The sequence below is a fragment of the Aythya ferina genome (assembly GCF_964211825.1).
Source record: "Aythya ferina genome assembly, chromosome: 12".
Taxonomy (NCBI): Eukaryota; Metazoa; Chordata; class Aves; order Anseriformes; family Anatidae; genus Aythya; species Aythya ferina.
The window spans coordinates 18,267,049-18,285,013 of record NC_140308.1 but is presented as its reverse complement, the minus strand read 5'-3'; the positions used below and the strand labels follow the sequence as shown (position 1 = coordinate 18,285,013).

The 17,965-nt window shown below is 40.4% G+C and overlaps 2 protein-coding genes across 2 annotated transcripts in view; one reads left to right on the top strand and one right to left on the bottom strand.

The window, feature by feature from the left end:
• The window catches only part of LOC311443619 (uncharacterized protein), a 248,155-nt gene extending 244,312 nt beyond the window's left edge, over positions 1-3,843 (top strand). Inside the window, exons 4-5 of the mRNA XM_084533939.1 lie at positions 2,392-2,475; positions 3,473-3,843. Of these exons, the coding sequence (XP_084390065.1) occupies positions 2,392-2,475; positions 3,473-3,716 (328 nt within the window). The 3' untranslated portion in view covers positions 3,717-3,843. The remainder of the gene's footprint in view (positions 1-2,391; positions 2,476-3,472) is intronic.
• A 187-nt stretch (positions 3,844-4,030) lies between these two features.
• Positions 4,031-17,965, bottom strand: part of LOC311443616 (uncharacterized protein) — a 34,824-nt gene continuing 20,889 nt past the window's right edge. Inside the window, exons 5-9 of the mRNA XM_084533936.1 lie at positions 12,215-12,252; positions 11,334-11,389; positions 10,898-11,046; positions 7,530-7,630; positions 4,031-5,543 (exon numbers count right to left, since the gene is read on the bottom strand). The gene's annotated coding sequence lies outside the window, so the exon portion shown is untranslated. The remainder of the gene's footprint in view (positions 5,544-7,529; positions 7,631-10,897; positions 11,047-11,333; positions 11,390-12,214; positions 12,253-17,965) is intronic.

Sequence of the window (17,965 nt, the reverse complement as noted above, 5' to 3'; positions counted from 1 at the left end):
GATGTAGCAAGCTTAACATAGCCCTCCGATTCTTCTACTGTGGAGTGATAGATTCTTCAAGAAGAAAAGAATTCCCCTAGTGGCTTCATTGTTTTCCAGGCATCTTTCTAGATGAACTTCTCCAATGGTAAAATCATTACAAAGTAGAAATACAATCTCTCCAAGGGCTAACTTGAAAACCTAGACTAATATAAGGAGCTATAACACAGTAATGAATCCTATAGGCAAAACAGGACTTGTGACCAGCTTTATAAAGGGAAGAAATGGGAGAAAACATTCCTCTAGGACAGTCAAGCCAGAGTATTATTTTTGACTGCCTTATGTTTTTGGAGGTTACAAAACCAAGATCTCTCCAAAAGTTGGAGCCCAAACTCTAAAATGAGAGCCCCCTGAATGTTTTGAAATGTGAGCTACTATCTGTGTTGTATTTTTGAAAATTGAAAGAGAGTGCTGAGAACACTGATGCTTGGGTATTCTGAAATTTAAATCTGGAGCTGGTTTCAAATTTTACCTCTCAATGGCAGATGCAGTATTTTCTGCTTCCATTCCTTCCGAGGTTGTTATAGGGTGCACATTACGTGATCAAAAAGGCTATGGAGAGAATAACTAATTCTTAGTCAAAAGAAAAGCAATTTTCTTTTTGATAATGACAGTAGTTAGATAGCTTAGTTAGAGATTTATAGTGAAAGTTTAGGAAACATACAGAAGTCTATGTGAAGTACTGAAAATTAGAGACATCTGAAAGAAATAGTATTTGCTTTCATCTTTCTTAAGAAAAAATGCAATTGGAATCAATTATTTTTTAATTTTAATAATGGCTTATAACTATTTGTAAGATCACTTTGAGATTAATAATGCAGTTTATCCTTAGATAAAAGCACTGTTTGCCTAATCTAGAACAACAACAAAACTTAAAAAGTGCATCGTTCAAGTTGGAGTGAACCTTACAGTCATCTGTTTAGCAAACAGAAATTGTTAAGGACAATGTAATATAATGCACTTTTTTTTATATATATATATAACTTAATTATAATCAAATCAACATGGAAAAATCAGTTTCTAATTTTGTTTTAATCCTTGTACATATGGAAAATTTTGGATGTCTGAAATCACAGCATTTCTACCATCTACAGAGAGATTGTGACATGTTTCAGCACCTTGCAGTAAGCATAAAAAAAAAAATCATAACAACCATGCTTGGTAATTCTACCTAAGTTTAAGTAAATAGTAAAATTATACTAGATGAGTGTCAAAGGCCATCAGAAGGCTTGAGCCGTGCAGTAAACTGTGTAGCATGAGATTGAGATCCTTTTCAGAATGGTTGCTAAAAATATGGCATATTTCTTAAAATTAATAAATAAATATAAATACATATGGTTTAAATCCCATAAACCTAAACTACAAGAATTTATGGGTCATTGAAAGAGAAAAGCAAAAAAAAAAAAAAAAAAAAAAAAAAGGTCAAATACTTGACAGAAGTGATATCAGAGGAAAGCAGAAATAAGATGCTAACTTTGTCACTAAACAATACATGCTACCAAAAAGCCTTTGCGGGAAATGTCTGGCTCACTTGAGCAGCCTGATGTTGATAATGAGACATGGATGAATTAAAGGTATTGGTGAGCTGTTGTGTTACCTGTAAGCGTGCTGGGCTGTCTACCTTCCTTCAGCATCTTTTGGGGGTGAAGACATAACGTCTGCCTTGTGTAACAGCTAGCCTGGCAAACGACTCACACTGTGCCTCAAAGATCTCTCTTAAATCTTGTCCATGTAGCTATTGCCTTCCTTTTTATGCAATCAATGTTACACCGTTAGGAACAAAATGTGGCCTCTTCAAACACTGCAGGAGTCACTGATTCTATATAGGTAATTATTACACAATATAATTATTTTATAATATATAACATTTGTTATAAAATTATTAATATTCATAATTATGAATTGAACATATAATAAAACTATATAATGTTCATTACAACCATTATATTATTGTATTACCTATGTTTAGGTTTATGGTATATATTTATTGTAATTGTATTATGTATGATATATACATATTTGATGTATTTACATTTTAACGTATGTGTTCATATTACTTTATGTACAGTTTTATATAGTTATATTACACATATATAACACCTATATTCCATAATTTATATTTATATGCTATATTTATAATTTATATGCTGTGCATGAAATATGTATTGTATTATACTATATTATATTTACTTAAATTTTAGTATCTTGAGAGTGAGAGAGGGCGAAAATGACAACACAAAGGCTATAGGTGCTTTTCAGCTACTTGGGTGGGTTTGTGGGGAGAGGAGGATGGGTGTTAAATTTCATCTGTGTTTAGTTTTCTTTGTTTTCTTTTGTTTTTTTTTTTTTGAGTCAGCAATTGCAGCTGCTTCTTTGGGCCCCAGCTAAGGCTGATGCCAGGAACGAGCATCTCAGATGTGAAGTGTTTGACATTGTGTAAGTAATGCAGAAGAAAGTTAACGCTAAAGAGCAAGCTAATGCTGTTCTCACAGGCTTTCTTTTTCGTTGGTGCTTTTGGGGTGTTTTTTGTTTGTTTATTTAAAGCACAACTCACCTTGACACCCAAGTTCACGTAGCTCAGCAGCACACTGCTATAAAAGGCAGCCAGCACCTGCTCTGCAGCTCCTGGGGTGCAGGGAAGGGGGTGCTGGCTTTTCTCTGCCTGCAGCACCCCGGCAGCCCCGCAGTGGAGGTAACGCCCCAGCCCCAGCACAGCGGCCGCGCTCTCTGGCTGCTTCCCTTGCACAGAACAGGACATGGCTAATAAGGAGCAGGGTTTTGATGCTGCAAAATTTTCCATCTGTTTTTAGGATTTATAATTACATGCAGCTCACTGTGCACCTTCAGCAATCCATAATTGGTAGGCATTTGCCTCATTAATCATTCAGGTGGTGTGAGCTGCTCCATGCTCAACTGCAGCAGTTATGGTCAAATTTACATAGCCTTACTATGTTTTAAATCATTTACCACATGCAGTTTGTTTTTAACTTTGGTTGATCCTAAGAACATCTGCAGTTACTGTAGCAGAGGTGTGAGCTTTGGCATTTATTTTTTAGTATCATAAAGAGCCACAAGATGGCACTGATTCCGAGGCACCTCGGCCTAGCTGGCCTCGTCCTAGTGCCAGGAATAAGGTTTATAAGGTTTTGCCAGTGCAGCAGCTCAGTTTGGGCTTTATTCTAATTATTTTTTTAAACTGAACAACTAGTTAGTAGCACCAATACTACCCAGCTTGTAGTGCGTTTTTTGTTGTTGTTGTTTGCTTGCTTTGTTAAGTGTTTTGTTTTTAAGCTATGGCTATGAAATGCTGTGATTCTGTGTTGCTATGATGACTATGATATGAAGCTTTGGGTGTTCTTTTTTACTATAGATTTAATTTTCTCACATTACATGCGACAGGGTTTTGTTTTGTTTTAACTTTATTTTATTTTAGGCATTGGATAACATATATAAAAAGTATACAAAGACCAGACTGCAGAAGTCCACCACGAGCTGACATTTGTTATTCACTGCTATCAAAAGGTAGAAACCAGTATTCATGGGGCACTCGTGAGAGTGTGATTGCATGCTTGAACAAAGCATTTACTAAAGAAATGCTTGTAATGCTGTCAGTAGACAACTTTCTGTTGTGTTCTGTTGCTTCTTTCAAGAGCCTCTTCGTGCCATCGTGCTGGTAAGTTCATAGTCAGTCAACACAGTCACTCATTTAGCAATGTTTCTGAAGATCCTCCTGTACTTTAGCATTAGACACTAGCTCTGCACTCTCCAGGTATTCCCAGTTGGTTTCTAATGTCTCGTGTCATTTTGCTGTAATAGTAAGATATTGTTCATTACTTTAGACCAAACTGTGCTTTTTAAGCTGGTTACAGAATCAGGAACAGTGCTCCAGTGGCTCATTTGATTGATGAGTTGTAATAACTGTTTTCAGATCCCTTTGTTATGACACTGGTTTTTCAGTTACACCCATGTATAATAAATAGACTAACAAATGTATTATTTCATTCCTTTATTAAGTCATTAATTACACTGCAAGTTCTCTAACTGCATCAGAAAACTTTATGGATAAAACCATTATACTGCCATTACCACGGAACTCTTAACTTACTCCCTCTTACAGGGACAACATTCTTTTCAGTTAACAGACTTAGAGCCAAATCAATTTCTTTATTTTGCCTGGAAACTGAGTCTGGTTTGGTTATGGAAAAAAAAAAAAAAATCCTTTTTTAAATGCCTTCCCCATATAAGAAAACAGACATATTAGACACATGCTGAAATAATACAGAAGTTGTGTTTCTTTAAAAATGGGATGAATCTCAATTTTTTCGCGGGTTTCAATCAAACTCTTAGCCAAGGGAAAATATAAAAAATACAGACAGTACTGTACAAATACAGAACAGATGTTTACATTTAAACATATGCCATTCAGCTGGTCAAAAAAATTATCCAGACACCAACATATCAAAGGCATCTTACTGACATACGCTATCTGACATGCTTCCACCAATGAATACACACACTGGCTTTGAGAACAACCATGCAAATCATGTCTTTCCATATGAACACTTTATCAGACAGTCAGATTTGTGCCTGTACAGGAAGGTGTATTTTGGATTTCCTCTGGAGGCTGTACCATGCTGTAATCATACATTATGCCAAATCAGGAGAAAGTGTGTCAAAGCATTCACGCCCTCTTATTTCTATTTAGACCCAGGAATCGAAGCACATCGGCTTACAAGGGAGAGCCAGCTTGCCACCTCTGCCGTACAGTATTACATTACGGCTGTGGGACACATTACCCCTTCTGGGAGAGTAACTTGTCTCCTGAAGAAGGCTGAGGGAAGAGTAGCTAAAACAGCCCGGCACATTTTAGCATGCCACGCTTCAGGTTCTTTTCCTCTGCAGTGAAGATTTTCTTGGTTTCTGCAATCCTTCAGAATCAGAGTACGAAAACCAAGATTCTCCCAGCTTTTCCAAACACAGGCCTTATTTGCTGTAACTGTTCCGTACCATGTTACTTGTCCCACAAAGGGACCCCAAAAACAACAGAGACCACTGCTGCTGCTGCGCTGTTCTCCCAGAGGCAGGCAAACAGACTAGATTAGACACAATGCGCTATTCCCAGTGCTAGTCTCAAAACCAACAGCTCAAGTTCCTTGGCATATGGCTAGTGGTTCCAGTGTATGGGAGGTTACTACTTTGCCATAGGAGAACTGGGCATTAAAGCCTATTATGGGGCTTGGTCAGGCCCGTACAGGGTTAGATGCCGAGGTACTCAAGCTCTGTAAAGACTTGAGCATACTTTAAAGGAAAAAGCATCACTTCAGGTGCCCGGGGAGCGTTGCTGGCCCAAATCTAAGGTACTAACCTGAGAGTCAAGGAGGTTCTTGTGGGATCCCCCTAATGGCTCAGCTGTGACATTAAAGGAGGTTATTAGGATTTTTGCTTTAGAATTCTGTGCCTAAACTTCTCCTGTATTCTTGCGGGGTAGTTGTTCAGCTCAGAGCCTGCGAAAGCAAGAACACAATAAACAAAGGCCATACTGAACTTTACACAGATACCACCTTGAGGAAGGCCAGGCTGTTGCCAGAGATTTTTCCTGTGCCCACATATGTAAATAAACAATTTAAAAAAAAAAAGTCTGCGTGAAGCTAAGTTTGCCCTATTGTCCCCCCTTCTCCCACTACCCAATTCATATGACCTAAATTAGTACTTTTCTCTATTAAATAACTATCTCTCCATCAGAATGTGCTTGAGTCTAGCAGGTCACTCATCATTTTAGGCGTCAAATGCTAATCAGCTGAGGAGGGTGTACTGGGTCTGGCTGGAATGTTAACTTTCCCGGCAGCAGCCCATACAGTGCCGTACTCTGCACTTGTAGCTGGAACAGCAGTGTTATCACACCAGTGTTGTGTCTACTGCTGAGCAGCACTGGCACAGCATCAGGCCTCTCTCTACCCCTCCTAGGGGGTGGGCAAAAAGTGAGAAGAGAAACATCACCAGGGCAGCTGACCTAAACCAATCAAAGGGATATTCCATACCATGTGGTGTCACACTCAGCAATAAAAGGTGGAAACAGGAAGAAGAGGGGAGGGGTGGGCTTTCGTTGGGAAAACGTCGGTCCTCCTCCCGAACACCGGCTGCGTGCGTTGAGGCCCTGCTTCAAGGACGTGGTCAATCATCGCTCATTTGTGGGAAGTAGAGAGTAATTTCTTTCCTCTGCACTTCCACATAGCCTTCATTTATTTTATTTGTTTGTTTTCCTCCCTTCTTTTTATTTTCCCTTTCCCCCTCCCTTTTCCCCTTTCCCTTTTTATTTCCCTTTAGTTAAATTGTTTAGTTCATAATAATCTTTATTTAATTATTATTATTATTTCCCTTTAATTAAATTATCCTCATCTCAACCCGTGAGTTGTTCTTTGCTTTACTTCTCCCCCTCCTCATCTAAAAAGAGGGGGAGTGAGAGAGCGATTGTGGGGTTTAGCTGCCCAGCACGGTAAAACCACCACAGAGGGTTTCCCTATGACTGTACCAAATAAGGAGCAATTCTGAAGTGTTATTCCTTCTCTGGCCATTTTTAGAGCCTAATGCAGTACACTTGCTCATCCCACTGATGCCCGGACAAGGCTTTCAGCTCATAGCTGGCTCACATGCTGCCACTTTGGAGCACAGCGAGCAAGCTGTCCTCCCTCTGTAGGGACACAAGTACATCTGTTGCTCATACTCAAGGTGCTGAAGATAGGCAGCACGCTAACTGGCGTTCAGTGTAAAAATGCCAAGTGAGTTGCAGGTTTGATTGCAAGAGTTGACGTGTTCTGTACTTGTGGTCCCAAGCTTTCTGTCTTTAAATAAAAATACCGTTAGTGTTTATAGAATTTCCCTGGTTTATTTTACCAGCCTCTCTGTGTGCTCTCTCTGGTATAGAGAAGGGAGGGAAAAAAAAGGCCACATATTTTCTTTTAGTCACCAGTTGGTCCTCCTTTAAGGACCTTGTAAGACATTTTTTGTGTGTATTGTTTCTCTGCATATGTGGGCAGCTTTACTACTTCATCCCCCTCAGGACCACTTAACAACATCAGCAAAGCAATTAAGTGTAGTTTTCAGGAAAATGCCAGAGGCATTACACTGTCTGGATGGGAGTCTCAACCCAATTATTTTCAGCTAGTTGTGAACTGTGGAAAGTGGACTTTACTTCATTATAACTTCAGTTCCCACTGATTAAAAGTCTAGTGTGTTACAGACGGTAAGGAAAAATGAAACAATTAAACTTTCCATCAATAAAATTGCTGCATATTCTTCAACATAGGGGTTTACTTCTCTCCAGAGAAGTGATTAAAATGAACTGATTGAACTATAATTTGATTGACTGAAGAGCCTCAATCCATCGCACTAAAGCTTAAATTCCATCTTATTGCTCTATTTAACTCTGAATATAAAAAATTACTGGCAGTCTTGCAAACCCCTTACGCAGTCATCCAGATGAAATTTCTTACCATTCATGGGCTGAGGTGGGTTCTGTTCTTTCTCTGCTGTGTGCACATGATTCACAATGGACTGTAGAGGCAATGACACCTAAGAAATGACATTAATATAGCTTTAAAGGAAAAAAAAAAAAAAAAAAAAAAAGAAAACTATTAAAATGACCTATCAGGTATCTTTTACCTATAACATAACCATTTGGGGATTCTAAACTCAACCAGAGATAGAATTAACCCAATACACTAAAGAGAATAATTGTCAGGTTATATTCAACTGTTGCAGTTCTGAAGAATGCAGCTGTGATGCACCTTCCTACCACAGGTCTGCATTCAGCAAGGTGTGGAGTTACCAGACGCACAGCTGTGTGTGTGTGCATACATACGACTCTTTCCCTCAAGGAGATATTAAAGAGGCACACTTCGGCTGGTCTCAAAGGTAAGTTGTGCTGGCTATGACTCCAGATGCCTGGGTTCTAGGCCAAAGAACACAGGGCCTGGGTTGCTTTGGACCTGGGACAAATTTTTTGAAGGTTGCTTATTCATCTCCACAGATGAGTAAGTCTGGGACTCCTATTGCACTAACAAAAGCCAGTTAAGAAACAAAGAGATGCTTGCTATTGTCAACAGGTTACTATGATACAGCAAATACATAGATTAGTGCTCCTCCTCTGCAAATGTAACTGAAATGCTATTACCTATTAGAAGGTTGCCACTTTATTGCATGACATCGAATTTCTCAATTCCTGCCTTCTATTTTGAAATAAAACACAGCATTGGAATCACAGAATCACAGAATCACAGAATTTCTAGGTTGGAAGAGACCTCAAGATCATCGAGTCCAACCTCTGACCTAACGCTAGCAGTCCCCACTAAACCATATCCCTAAGCTCTACATCTAAACGTCTTTTGAAGACTTCCAGGGATGGTGACTCCACCACTTCCCTGGGCAGCCTGTTCCAATGCCTCACAACCCTTTCAGTAAAGAAGTTCTTCCTAACATCTAACCTAAACCTCCCCTGGATCAACTTAAGCCCATTCCCCCTCGTCCTGTCACCAGGCACGTGGGAGAACAGACCAACCCCCACCTCGCTACAGCCTCCCTTGAGGTACCTATAGAGAGCGATAAGGTCGCCCCTGAGCCTCCTCTTCTCCAGGCTGAACAAGCCCAGCTCCCTCAGCCGCTCCTCGTAGGACTTGTTCTCCAGGCCCCTCACCAGCTTCGTCGCCCTTCTCTGCACCCGCTCAAGCACCTCGATGTCCTTCTTGTAGCGAGGGGCCCAAAACTGAACACAGTACTCGAGGTGTGGCCTCACCAGAGCCGAGTACAGGGGGACGATCACCTCCCTAGCCCTGCTGGTCACACTGTTCCTGATACAAGCCAGGATGCCGTTGGCCTTCTTGGCCACCTAAGCACACTGCTGGCTCATATTCAGCCGACTATCCACCATCACTCCCAGGTCCTTCTCTGCCTGGCAGCTCTCCAACCACTCATCTCCCAGCCTGTAGCTCTGCTTGGGGTTATTGCGCCCCAGGTGCAGGACCCGGCACTTGGCCTTGTTGAACTTCATGCAGTTGACCTCAGCCCATCGGTGCAGCCTATCCAGATCCTCCTGCAGAGCCTTCCTACCCTCGAGCAGATCGACACACGCACCTAACTTGGTGTCATCTGCAAACTTACTGAGGGTGCACTCAATGCCCTCGTCCAGATCATCGATGAAGATATTAAAGAGGACCGGCCCCAGCACCGAGCCCTGGGGGACGCCACTAGTGACTGGCCTCCAACTGGACTTGGCTCCATTCACCACGACTCTTTGGGCCCTGCTATCCAGCCAGTTTCTAACCCAACAAAGCGTGCGCCAGTCCAAGCCAAGAGCAGCCAGTTTCTTGAGGAGAATGCTGTGGGAGACGGTGTCAAAAGCCTTGCTGAAGTCAAGGTAGACCACATCCACAGCCTTTCCCTCATCCACCCAGCGCGTCACTTTGTCATAGAAGGAGATCAGGTTCGTCAAGCAGGACCTGCCTTTCATAAACCCATGCTGACTGGGCCTGATCGCCTGCTTGCCCTGCAAGTGCTGCGTGATGACTCTCAGGAAGATCTGCTCCATGAGCTTCCCTGGCACTGAGGTCAAACTGACAGGCCTGTAGTTTCCCGGGTCTGCCCTCCGGCCCTTCTTGTAGATGGGCGTCACATTTGCTAGCCGCCAGTCAACTGGGACCTCCCCCGATAGCCAGGACTGCTGATAAATGATGGACAGTGGCTTGGCCAGCTCCTCTGCCAGTTCTCTCAGTACCCTTGGGTGAATCCCATCCAGCCCCATTGACTTGTGCACATCCAAGTGCTGTAGCAGGAAATACAGCTGCACCAGAATAAAATGGAATTAGAATACATTACAGTGTTAAGTTGCAGCAAGGACACATTATGTTGTTAATTAAATGAATGAGGCTAGCTAAGATGTGCAGAAGAAGATGGGCAAGAACACCTGGGTTAGCTATTTAATGTACTTATTTTCACAGGCAGCTCAAACTCCAAATGCAGTCAATAGATGTTTTCCCACTAACATCACCAAGCACTGGGGCATGCATTCCCTGAGCTGTAATATTTACTACCGACCTCAGTTTGCTGTTGAGCTTTGCTCTTATGGTTGTCTAGCTTCATAATCAAGCAACAGCTCTGATGCACAACGTTTTCAAACCTTGGATGCTGCCAATCCCAGTCTTATAGGGATTTCTGACCACACTTAAGGGTTACTAACTCAACAAATTTTTGGTTTTGTAATTTAATCATAGGAAATACCACAATTCTTCATATTTGTTAGCCAAAAACTACCAAGACTGCACTGGAGTCACTAAGGGAATATTGATCTGGTAAAATGCTGCCACCGTCTAATTTAGAAGGAATACCTTTGACAAATTATATTTGGCAGTTAATGATTGCCTTGCATTATTGGCCTTTTCTTTTGTTTCCTCTTTCATTTTGATTACCAATTACTATGTTATCCTCTACTTCACCTCCACATTTGTAACTTTGAATAAGGATATGGAGCAACTCACAAATTTCTAGGTGCCCCTGAAGACTGCAGGATACGTACTACATTCCCTGTGCCTGGTTTTTATGTACACACACCAGAAGTACATAGGGCACCAAACAGCTTAAATGCCTATTAGAATCTTTCTGTTCTTACACAGATACCTTCTCTCAATTATAACACCTTTGTCTGCAAAAAGGCTGCAGAAAAAGGAGCTGTGTTTGAAGTTATTTTTATCTTATTTTCTTTCAGGACAAGAAATATTTATTTGACAGCAAAAAGACAAGCCCCAAGTGTGAAACCAGCCTCAAGACTTCTCTTATTCCTAAATTAGAAAGCGGTAGAAATCTTACAAACCATTTGTTCATCTTTCACAGTGCTCTGACATCCATGGCAGCAAGAGCAACATGCAAACGGTTTCTTACCATGCTGACAAGAGTCACAAATAATCTGGGGAGTGTGCAAACAGCATCAAGGGCAGAGCACGGCCTTCTTCCAAGCCCAGCCTGTGCAAGCAGATGAAGGGGAAACAGGAACCATGTGACCCACGGAATTGCTTAAGATGTCCCCCCAGAAAAGCATCTGTGTATGGACAGGAATCTGCCAACAGTTTCACCAAACCATGCTAGACTGGCACATCATGGAAAAAAAATTAAGACTGATTCAAACTGTATCTGCTTTCTGTATTTGTGGGTTTCCTGACAGATGGACATGACTAACCACTCCCAATTACCAAACAATGTCATTTTGCTATGGCTGCTGCCAATCATGCAAGTGACTTCTCTGTACTTACCCAGAATCAGCATTTTCCTTTTTTTTTTCTCCCCAACAGGAAGCTGATTTCAAACTCTCTAATTACAAAAAAAAAAAAAAAAAACAGTATAAGCCAGCAGATTTATGTTTGAAAAATACAGTGCTATAATTACAGAGAGATCATAATTCTCAGTTTTTGAGGAAATGTGATTACTGCAATTTCTTCATTAGGTTATAGCTTCACTATTTAAGAAAACATTCTTTAAAAGGCACAGTGTTATCTGATAAAAACCCCAGCAAAACATAAGCAAACACTTGAATACTCTCTTCCTAGCAACCAAGGTCTTTCAACAGAAAAGCAGCATTTTTTTTTCCTGCACCTTGTATTAAGCCAAATTTCTAGTTTGTAACCCTTTGGCCATTCAATAATCATCAAATACCTGGAATATAAATTTAGATGAAAGTCTAAGCCAGTGAATAAGCCACCTCATTGTTCATTTCTAAAAAAAATATTAATTGAACTTTTTTTTTCCCGCCAAACTGCTTCATGCGTACTGGAAACCCATCTAACAAGCCCTGAAGAATTGCCTTGGGACAAAATTCCCCATTGGGTACATGCAAGTCTGTATCTGAATGCCTGTCACCACTGCTTGTGTGACACTATAGCCATGGGGCCAAATTTTCAAATTCAGTTATCTCTTATTTCACTGACAGAAAGTCAGTGAAATATTTATTTTCATATTTATTAAGTAGCCACGTGACTTAACTCTTGTAACTACTAGTAGTATTTTAAGTGCTGAGTTTCTGCAATTCCCTGCTCTGCAATGAGTAGAAAATACAGAGACTAAACACTCCCTTGGGATTTAGGCCTGTCTTTACAGGCTGGGATAGCTTTGATAGTTTTACTGAAAAAATACTTACTTTGTATCTCTAAAGACCTTCGATGGATGCTGGAGATCCTGAAATAAAAACAAGAAACCCAAACGAGAACTGTAATGCTAAGTAACAATGACTGAGCAGTGGTAGCAAACAAAATTGAAGGCCATTTTGAAAAGAAGTTTGTTCAACTGACCATTTCTTCCATATCACCTCTTTTCTCCTAGGAGAAAATACTTTAAAGAGAATGTTCTCCTCTGCACTCCTTCTTTTCTTACCTGAGTGTATTTTCTCCTTTCTTTCTTTTCTCAGATGAGGGACACTAATGGTCTTGTTGCTAACTCTTTAGAGAAAACAAGAGCGGTTCCTGGGAAATGTCTTCCATGGAAAAGAGGAAAGACAGCTAAGGGACAGGACATATCCTTCCTGACATGTACAGCGTGATCAAAGAGCCAGCTTCCCTGCTTCTCCCCAAAGAGCTCTCAGTTGACTGTCCAGAAAAGTGCACAGTCTCCCCAGCTGTTAACAGCAGGATATACTGCAGCACTCAACTGCTGCTGCCGTGTCATCCCAGTGCCCTCGAGGTCAACTTAGCATATTAAATTAACAGTGTTCCCAGGCAAGGCAAAAAGTCTGCAAACAGAATGGTGCAGCATAATAATGGGATACAAGGGGAAGATACCTGCCTAAATACGAAATGTTTTGGAAAGACTGGAGAGCATTGAATGATTCTGACTTACGTGACTTAGTGACAAATATATGTTATCACACAAAAGTCACAGTCTGTTTACCACCACTTAATATTTTCATAGCTTATTTTAGAATTTTTGGATTTGGTTCACCCTTAATAATTTATTTATGAGCTTAGAATTATTAATAATTTGAAGCTTCATTACAAACTATCCTGGGGGAATCTCACCTGCCTCATCCCATTACATTATTATTCCCAAATATCTAATTTACATTTAATAAGACATCAATTGAACATCAATAAAATAACAATGAATTAATAAACTATATCTGCATAGAAATACTAATAGCTTAAATATGTAAGCAAATGCAGTGCGCAGTCTGCAGGTCAGCTGTCTATTCTCTTTGAGAGCATTTGTCAGAACTGTTTTGTATTTAGAATTTGATAATAAACCATAAAAAAATATTTAATTGCTTTGGTCTTAAACTAATTCTTGTGGCATTTGTGAACCAAGCCAAACTGTGAACCTGTGAGGCAGAGCTGGGACACAACCAAGTGTTCTGTGTCAGTAAGAAGGAGATCTCAAAACACTAGAAATGCCGAAGGGACCTCAAGTTTTCATGAAATTAAATGTAAAAAGACTTTTGTTTTGGGTAAGCATGTATGTATATTTTAGTTTAATATCATCTCTTAAACTGAAATGCTTAGAAATTTTTCTATCCAGAAAGTTAAAATAAACTTTTTTTACTGACTGAACATTCTGCCTGAGAGCGTTAAAATAGCACGGTTCAGCACTGCTGTTTGGGTGTTCTGTTTTAACAAACTATCACCCCAAAGGACAAGTTTTGACAAATATTTCTATTCAGACAGAAGTGACATTATTTCATCCTGGGGAATTTCAGTAAAGGCCTTTATCTGATTCCACCTTATAGCTCTGCAGCAGTGTTTATCACTAATTGCAGACCACTTCCATTTACATTTCCTAGGCTCATACAAATCCTACATGAGCATTAATGGAGGAAGAGGAAGAACAAGAATAAAAATTTCTCTTATGGGTATTTTTTTTTTTTTTTTACCTTCTAGTTCTTATTATTTACTATCCTTTATGGTTCAAATTTTATCAGGGCTTGAACAAAAGCCTTAGATTGAAAAGGTGACTATCTGTCAGTAACATCCTCATCCTTGTCCTAGTTCACTAAGAAGGACTCAGTCCCTGTTCCCTCAGCCCCTCACTTCAGCAGGATTTACTTGAGGGCTTTAAATGCCCAGCTGTGGAACCAAAGCCAGAAGATGCTATTATCCTTTTATGACAGTTTGATATTTTTTTTAATATGCATTGAATTTCCTTTTCCTTTTCATCCAGGGCACATCAGTCTTTTTTAGCTGTTCACGTCCATTATTTGGCTATCTCCATTACACAATCAAGGATTATAAGGCCTCTGTCCTCAAGCATGTAACATGGGTTGATGCAAGCATTTAAAACTTTAATGGCTCTTCAGCTTGAGCTATTTACAACTCCACAGAGATGTGCTATTCAAACCTTAGTTTAGAGAGATTTCCGTTTAACATTTTAAAAACGTTAAGAGCTGAAGGGGCCATAAGACATTCTCGTCTGACCTCCCACATCAGATTTTTTTTTACTCAGTTACTTCTATATCAATCCCCACAACATACTTGACTAAAACACATCTTCCTGAAAGACTTCCAGTCTTAATCCGTAAGTGGAAAATCCATCACTTCCTCTCACCCGTTTACACTAGTGTTTATTACCCCACACTCAAAAGTGCATCTTCTCAATTGAGCTTGTCAGCCTGTCCCTGCCACCCCAGACTCTGGTTTTAACTTCTCTCTGCTACGCAGTGACTCGGTATTCTGTATTTTGATCCCACAAAGGTGCTGATATACTATAACCCAGCTGCACTCAGCAGTATTAGCATTTCTACCATTCAGAAACACGCCAACAACTGCATGCATACATTCACATCTTTAGTATGTCTTTTACCTTGCCGGACGCACCATAGTCCAGAGTCAAGTACAACTTCTGTTCTCTTCCTCCTGAGCAGATCCAAGTACATTCCTTTCTGGGGCACTCTCACAGGGAGACGATGAAAAGTTTAACACAGAGAGAATGTGCCCACAGCTCTGAGGGACAGCTCTAATTTTAGGGCAACCAGCTTACCGGATTTTTCCATTTCCTGTCGTTTAACCACACTCAGGTTTTTAAAAGAAAAATTCTGTTCATCACTCTTTTTAAAAAAATAGCCACTCTGGGCTAGTTTCCTTGCCCCCATTCAAACAATATACTCACTAATCTAAATGGGTATTTCTTAAGAATACAACCTTTAGTTTCCAGGCCTCCATTGCAATGGATTCTGTAAAAGTCTAAGTAAATAATGTACACCAACTCGCCTTTAGCTGGTGTAAAAACAGTCCCCAGAGTGACAGCTATCAGTTCATCTCCAGTGAGAGCTGTATAAGCTATAAGCTCTTCTATAAACGTGACAATGAATAACAACCAGTCTCTTATTCCTTTCCTCTCTTACTCTCATGTGTCAGACCCTTAATTATGGCTACTGTATTATGAATTGCTCCAGAGAATGCTACAAGGCTAAAGCAGAGTTCTGGACATCAAAGACAGTGTTAAAACCCTGCTTAGGAAAGCTCCTCAGAAACATCTGCTGATGTTCCTCCCAACTAAGAAACGCTCTGTTTGAGAAAGAAAGTGCACTGCTGCAGCTCACTGCCTCCTGCTCTTGGGCGAGGAGGCACCCCACAGAAACTGATAATCCACTTTGAAGGGGAAGATGGCCACCTGAAAACACAGAAGAGAAAAGCCCACCTTGCATGAAGCTCTCAAGAGCTTCAGATTTTCTACCTCAGCCAAACCTCTGTATTCTCCAATGTTCACCATCCTTAATAACTTACTGACCACTGAAGCTTACAACACAGTGCACAATGCAAAAGCAGTATCAGAAATTATGACTATGTAATGGAGGAAACTGAACTAGAACCCACCCTTTGAGGCACTGTACCACCAGCATCTGTTACTGCGCTACAAGAGTTGTAACATTGACTTTGTATGTACAGTATTTATGGGCAGCCCTCAGGGATAAATGCAACTGTGCATGCTCCTGCAGTCAGCTAGGAAGGCTGTCTATACAGGTGCCCCACTGAGAGAACAGCAGGGCAGAATCCAGATTCAGGCTGACACCAAGCAATGAATGATTCCTAAGCGTTTTATATGTGGGTAACATTAATCAATACTTACATAGTAATTACTAGAAAATTAATGTAACTGCCTCTCATGAGAATTACTGGAGAATATTATGATCTTCTGTGGGTATGTAAAAGCAAGAGATAGCTAAGTATTCATAACAGGTGACAATATATGTTATGATAATGCACATGGCTTAGACTTGTTTTAGGATATATAATGACTTACTGCTAGCCAACATCTTACAACAGTATCTATGTAGGAACTAATGCCTGGCAATTTATCAATTCTTAATAAAGCACTGTGCTTAGAAGTATTACTGTTGATGTTGCTGTTTATTTTGATTCAGCTGATTTTTGTCTGGACTCAGCACTATGGCTCATCAGTGTTTCCCCAGCTCCCTCAGGATGTGAGGGTTCCAAATTCCTACTTGATTAGACTTAAAAAATAAAAATAAATTAAGAACTGCGTATGCAGCACTCCACTTACCTGTCCCCAGTCTATGTGTGAAATTAACATTGGCTCAAAATGCTGGAAATGCACGTGTGCATGAAGAACACAGGTTCCCTGACGAACGTTGCATTACCCCCAGGCAAGTTATGCTAGCCTGAAAGCATGCTGTCACGGTGTGCTGCCATGCTCAATTAACTGAAACCCAGGTAGCCTCTGTACCACGCAGGAACAGTATTTTCATGTGAAGCACATCTGTAAAGGTAAGTTCTTTCAGAACTTCACAGCCACATGGTGACTGAGCAAAAATAACTAGAATTAAAACAACTCTGCCAAAATTTAAACCGGTTCCATGCCTATACAATCATCATCACTTGAGATGTTTCTAAAGCATGGCTGCTTCTCAAGTAGCATTTAATGTCACACGTCTCAATTGTCAAGGGCTGGCATAAGCCACTATGACATACAAAGATGTGACTCAGTTACATCCTTAGACAATGGGTAATATTTCTTCATGAATGTTTCTCTTTCCAAGTGTCTCCTGCCTACGTCTTTCAGATACTCTCTGAGCCACATTCATCAGCTGTGGGAGCTCAGCACCTTTCCAGTGATGCAAGTCAATTGATGGGGATTACTAAAGATCAGCTCTCATGTCATTCTGAGCTCACAGAAGTGTTCTGAAAAGGGACATCTAAACTGTTTACAGTCATTCTTGTTGTAGTTTAAATGCTGCATAATATTTTGATGAAGCTTTACAACTCCATAAATCTAGTGTCTAAATGAAGGACTGCTGGAAAAAACCCCACTGATTTGCTGCAAAAATCAATCTTCCACTGCCCAATTCCATTCTTAATGAATAAGACAACTCAGAAACCTACAGGAACATGCTTTATCGATTCATTCACAAGTCACTAAAGCCTGCTGCCTAGGTTTCCTCCAGTAAGACTAACCACACATTGCTTCTAGCGTACTGAATTGCAGGGAAAGGTGATGACTCCACATCTGTTCTGCTGGAAGTCCAGTGAGACTAAACATACCCAATAAATGTAAACACAGTACAGCACTAGGTTAATGATAAATGTGTGTAGGAGACAAAGAGACTTGCATTTCCTCTTTATTATCCCTTCATTTGAGCCACTGCTTTATCTGTAATTTATTTGCCCAGGACAGTTGGGCCCAGATGCGTACCTGTTTTTTCACTGAGGTACTTGCTTTTCTCAATTTTGCAGATGGATTAAATAAGCCAGGAGGAGGCCAACCTATATGTGTGGGGTCACACAAAGAACTGTAATCCACACTGCAGTAGATGCCTGAATCCATTCAGGTTCAAGACCTAATTTGGCATAAAGCTGGTTTGTAGCTGTACTGCACTGTACACTTTATAAACATATCTTTCAATAATCTCCTGTGCTTCTCATGAAAGCAATAACAAGCAGTACGA